Source organism: Myotis davidii, unplaced genomic scaffold, assembly GCF_000327345.1.
Source record: "Myotis davidii unplaced genomic scaffold, ASM32734v1 scaffold1049, whole genome shotgun sequence".
Lineage (NCBI taxonomy): Eukaryota > Metazoa > Chordata > Mammalia > Chiroptera > Vespertilionidae > Myotis > Myotis davidii.
Genome location: NW_006299525.1, coordinates 134752 through 140850, shown reverse-complemented (window position 1 = coordinate 140850; position 6099 = coordinate 134752). Strand labels below are relative to the sequence as shown.

The following is a 6099-nucleotide window of genomic DNA, read 5'->3' as shown; positions in this document are numbered from 1 at the left end:
TATGTACTGTGATTTATTTTGCAAGAAAATAATGAGGAGGGAGGGAGGAAGGAAGGAAGGGAGGAAGGAAGGAAGGAATCTAAGCAACAGTTTTCTTCTAAATATGACTTTCTGGAAGTATTAGATAAGAAAAATAATGTGACAAGTATCAGACTAATATGAAAATGGACCAACCTGTCCATATATGAATCTGACTATAATTTCCTGCCATCAAATTTAACTTTGCCATTTCAAAAGTTTTGAAATCTGCTTTGAAATAAAAGAAAAATCAGACTAGTAATGGTTTTTATTATTGATACTTCCAATATGTTTAAAAGTATTAAACATTTCTATATTAATATCTTACTTATTTTTACTTTGTAAGCAAAACTACAGTGTGGTTTCTATGTAATAAAGTGCTTACCCTAAGTTACAACAAACGTCAAATAGCTTAATAATTCTAAAAAATGAAATAAAATAAAGCTTAATAATTCTCTATAAAGAGTGATCTACCTCTTCTTAATAATCGCCTGAAGAGTATGTGATTGCTACCAGTGCAATGTAGTGGATACCATGACCTGGACCCCAAATGCCTGGGTTTGAATCTCAGCTCTTCCATTAACCAGACATGAACCTGGGTCAAATTGCCTAATCCTTCTTGTGCCTCGGTTTTCTCACATGTGAAATAAAAATAGATGGGAAAGAAAAGAAGATTTCTGTATAACCAGTCAGGAGAATCTATTCTAATCACAATGTTTTTATCACAGAGTTTTATGTTAGAAGCATTTCATGAAAATTCAGACATAAGGAAGAATCCTGTCCACTACTGATAAGAGACAACAATTAATTTGTCATCCAGGTATAACATAGACTCATCAAAATAACTGGCCCTAGCTTAGAGGATAAGCAAGCCTTATTATAACTATAAAATTTTCTACTAAATTGTAGTTAAAACTGTAATAGGACTTTTTCTCTTTAAAGTCTTTGTTAGTTTTTTTTAAGTTCAATATTAGATTTAAATATTAGACTCATTCAAAAGTTAACAAGAAATATGTACACATATAAGACCTATATAAATAGAAGGTCTTCTGGTTATTAATAGAATTTCAATTTACAATCAAGAATAAAGAATCTCAAAATAGTTCTAGAACCAACAATGTTATATACCAGATTACGTTCATTTTTTTCTCTTTTCCAATTTAGATATCACAGTCATTTTTCACTATTTTACCCTAAAACATGCATATGATAAATAATCCCTTCCAAAGTATTGGTCTGTAATGAGGATTATAACTGACATGCTGATACCATATCAGCCAAAAACAATCACATTACACAATAGACATTATTACTGACTCCTTGTTAAAGATAGGAAAACCAAAGCGCTAGAAAGTGAAAGACTCACAGCTATTCTACTTACTCAGTGGAAGAGCTGGGATTTCACCCTAAGTCAGTCTGACCACAAAGCACATTCTCTTTTCACAACACAGCTGCTGCTTCTAATGCTGCTCATTATTTAAAGCCCTTCTAAACACTAACTCTAAATTAATACACACACCAAAAAAAGCCGTAATATAGTCACATAAATAAAGCCAGACTTTTAAAAAATAGCAATAGTGATAAAGGACACACAGTGCAATCAAAAAGAATAAAAGTTCACATGCAAAGACAGAAAATGAAAGAAAATACGAACGGCAACTTAGAGACCAGCTTTATGTCCATAGTTTGGATTCTTGAAATTATTAATAGGACTCTTGTAAATCGGATTTTCTTGCTAAAGCAAAAGAAATAGTTTCTAATGATTTCTCAGAAAAAAATTGACATGTGTGTTTAAACACTATAAAGGAGAATTTTTACTATTTTACTAACTTTACTATTTTTATACTTCTGAAATTATTTTTTTAAAAACCCCAGGAAATTGTACTATAATGCAAATGAGTAAAATTCATTTATAATTTAAAAATACTGAAAAATGTCATAGCCTTCCTTTATCAAAAGACAAATACACAAGTGCCAACATCTCCGACTCCAAATTTCACCTCCGACCCCACCTCCGACTCCAAATTTCAAAGCCAACACTAGCACAAACTTTCAGCCACTAACAGCTTTCAAAAATTTTTATAAAGCAAGGTTTACTGAGTTATAATTTGCAGAGGGTAAATTTATCTCTTTTTTAAGTACAGATTCATTAATTCTCAAATGCATAAACATACCCACAATTAAGGTCATCCCAAGAAGATCCCTCATGACCCTGACCCCCACTCTAACCCCTGGAAAACACAGATCTGCTCTCTGCCCCTATAGTTTTGCCTTTTCCAGAATGTCATGTAAATAGAATCATACAGTATATAGCCTTTTGAGTCTGGCTGCTTTCTACTTAAGGTTCTTTGTTGAAAAATAAAAAGAGAGAGAGAGAAAGTCTTTCCATTGTATAGGATTCTAATTTACATGAAATAAAAAGACAGAATAGTAGATTTAAGACCAAAATTATTAAGGAAGTAAAAATAATGACCACAGTAACCAGAAGATACATTTTTATAGTATTTTATTTTAATGGAATATATTTAAGATGTTTTGTTTTTTCACTAAATGTAAGTTCTCTGAATAATGAACTTACAGAGGAATAAAACACTTAGGACTTTAATAATCAGTTTTAGTTTTAATAAACAAATCTCAGAAGTATTACACTTACTTTATGACTGACTTTACTTTTTAGATGTTTTGCAACTTACCGTGTCCCATTTGGCATTCATTTTTTCCTTTTCAAATTTGGCAAATTCCCTTCTGTCGTGAATTATCATTAAAAGCTTCCAAATTAGCAGCAATGCAAGACCAATCAGAACAATTCCAGCAACCACACCAGCTACAATTGGAATGATGTCTGGACCAGTGGGACACTCTATAAAGTATGAAAAAAAGACTGAGTACACCAGGAATTAATGTGTGTAGAATACAGCCAAAACTACAAAGAACTGGGCAGTCTCCTATAAAAAGATAAGCGAATGCAGATTATCCCAAAGAATCTATAAAAAGACTCTAGAACTAACAAGTGAGTTGACAAGGCCCCAGGATACATGATTAATAAACAACAAATCATTATGTGTTTCTATATGTTATATAGAAATTTATTTTTAAATATCAGAAATTGAATTTTAGAATAGTATCCTCTACAATAGCTTTAAAAGTCATAAATCCAACAAAATGTGTGCAACATTTGCATTTGCTAAAAATTACTAAACACTGATGAAAGAAATTATTCCATGTTCATGGACTGGAAGACACAACATTGTTAAACTACCAATTTTCCTCTAATTTGATCAATGCAATCCCAATCAAAATCCTGGCAGTGCTTATATAGATACTAGAGGCCTGGTGCAAGAAATTCATGCACTCAGGGGAGGTGGAGAGTCCTTCAGCCCAGCCTGCACCCTCTTGCAGTCCAGGAGTCCTCAGGGAATATCTGACGGCTTAGCGCTGCCACAGAGGCGGGAGAGGTTCCCACCACCCCCGCTGCACTTGTCAGCCATGAGCCCAACTTCTGGTTGAGCGGCGCTCTGCCTATGGGAGCACACTGACCACCAGGGGGCAGCTCATGCGTTGCGCGTCTGCCCCCTGGTGGTCAGTGTGCATCATAGCGACTGGTCATTCTGCCATTTGGTCTATTTGCATATTAGCCTTTTATTATATAGGACTAGAGGCCCGGTGGACGAATTCGTGCATGGGCGGGATCCAGTTAGCCCACCCTGATTGGGGCAGATTGGGCCAGGCAGGCAGGGGGGAGGGGCCACAGGTGGTTGGCTGACTAGCCCCGCCCCCAATCAGGGTGAAGGGCTGGTAGAAGGCAGGGCCAGCCAGGGGGAGGGGCTGCAGGCAGTTGGCCAGCCCCCTGATCAAACTCCCAGTGGAACTCCCAATCCAGGGGACAATTTGCATATTAGCTTTTTATTATATAGGAGGATCAGCAAGTTACCTCTAAAATTTACAAAAAAGGCAGAGAACTAGGAAAGCGTTACAAAAACTCTTGTCAGCTCACTTGTTAGTTCTAGAGCCTTTTTAATAGATTCTTTGGGATAATCTACATTCACTTTTGGAAAAGAATGAAGTTGGACAACTCACTATACCAGACTTCAAGAGTAGTATAAAGCAACAGTAACTGAGACAGTGTAACATTAGCTAAAAGACAGTTGCATAGACTGGAATATAGTCAGAAATAGGCCCACACATCTAAAGTTATTTCATTTTTAACAAAGGTTAAGAAAGGTCAGTCTTTTCTACAAATGGTGCTAGAACTACTGGACATTCATATGCAAAAAACTAAAACTTCACTCCATATAATAAGATTAACTCAAAAGGGGTATAGACTGAAATGAAAAGCAAAGCTACAAAACTTCCAGAAGAAAACACAAGAGAAAAGTCCTTTATCAACTTGAGTTCTCAGATTAAATAACAAAAGCAAGATACATAAAACAAAAACTTGGTAAATTGTAGTTCAATTTAAATTAAAGCTTCTGGTCTTAAAAACAAATAAAAAAAACCCCTGTTAAACAAAATGAGAAGACAAGGAGGGAAAGACTGGGAGACACTACTACAAAAGACAAATATGAAAGGGTAAGATAGTACAGACTTTTAAAACCAGTTTGGCTCCTCCTTATAAACATATACATATGTCCCCCAAGTCCATTCCTAATATTTATCCAAGAGAAATGGAAACTTACATTCCCACAAAAAACCAAATATTTTTTTAAGTGTATAGAAACACCAAGAAATATTTTATCTTCTGAGAAGCTGAACAAACTCTTACTTTATAATATCCCTTAACAAATTATCTTCTTCTTTTTTAAAACAATATATTTTATTGATTTTTTACGGAGAGGAAAGGAGAGAGATAGAGAGTTAGAAACATCGATGAGAGAGAAACATCAATCAGCTGCCTCCTGCACATCCACTACCGGGGATGTGCCCGCAACCCAGGTACATGCCCTTGGCCGGAATCGAACCTGGGACCCTTCAGTCCGCAGGCCGACGCTCTGTCCACTGAGCCAAACCGGTTTCGGCAACAAATTATCTTTTTCAGTGTCCCAGTCTATTTCAAGCTCAAAGTTAGATATCATCAATAATGAAATAACTCTTATTGAGTACCTACTAAGTGCCCTCAGTGACAAACATTGTGCCAATGCGGATTATTGCACTTAATCTTCACACTCTTCACTCATAAAACTTAAAACTTGCCTTCTCTTTTCCTCATTTCTTATATAGTTAATAAAATACTGTTTTAAACTTTGAGATAAAAAAATGTCCCAACTTGAACCTAAAATAATAAAGGTGGAAGCCATTCCTAGATATTAGAGAAACTTACAATAAGCCTACATAGTAAAAACAAGACATAAAAGAAAATGAAAGGCATTTTGAAATGATCAGATTTCTACCTGGAGTTTCTACAACGTGTACAATGGCCTCATTGTTCCCATTCACTGAATATGTGAAATAGAACCAGCAATCGTCAACATCCTTCTCCTTACAGTGGGACAGGGGATCCACCTGGCCTGGCTGGGGTAATTTGTCCCGACTTTCAACCTTGGTAATGTTAAAATGGGAACATTCCTGTGCACATGTGTCTTTCTTTTCTCCTTTATTGAAGGCTCTGCACTGAACACATTCTCTGTTAAAACATAAATTGTTACATTTACCCTTTATTACTTAAAATATTTGCTTAAAGATTATTTTGTGAGCTAGATTCAAAATGTGACCAAATTAAATCAAGAGCTATGAAAGATTTGAATAAATGAAGAGGCATATAACATTTCTCAATGAGAAACTAAATATAAAGATGCCAGTTTCCCAAGTGAAACTATAATTACAGTTCAAACTAAAATGCCGAAAAAGAAATAAAATAGTAAAATAAACCTAGCCCTATCAGATATTAAATATATAACATAAAACCAAAGGAACTTAAACTCTGTGTTATTGATACAATAACAGTTCTTCAAGGGCAAAACCTTCAATTGTGCTTAGTCAAAAGATGGTAATTAAGCAATTGGTAAAGCTAATTTATCAACAGTCACACATGGATTTGATTTTTAGCAAATTCAGATCAAAATAACAGTACCACCCTCAGATGAC

At 35.1% G+C, this 6099-nt stretch overlaps 1 protein-coding gene across 3 annotated transcripts in view; it reads right to left on the bottom strand.

Annotated features, from left to right (window-relative positions):
* The window catches only part of ITGB1 (integrin subunit beta 1), a 30808-nt gene that overhangs the window by 5061 nt on the left and 19648 nt on the right, over positions 1-6099 (bottom strand). For 2 of the 3 annotated variants that reach the window (XM_015571460.1, XM_015571461.1), the window contains 3 exons: positions 5406-5638; positions 2712-2878; positions 1673-1753 (listed from right to left, as the gene is read on the bottom strand). In XM_015571460.1, the coding sequence (XP_015426946.1) occupies positions 1679-1753; positions 2712-2878; positions 5406-5638 (475 nt within the window). In that variant the 3' untranslated portion in view covers positions 1673-1678. The remainder of the gene's footprint in view (positions 1-1672; positions 1754-2711; positions 2879-5405; positions 5639-6099) is intronic. The other variant, XM_006775263.2, reaches the window with a different exon arrangement.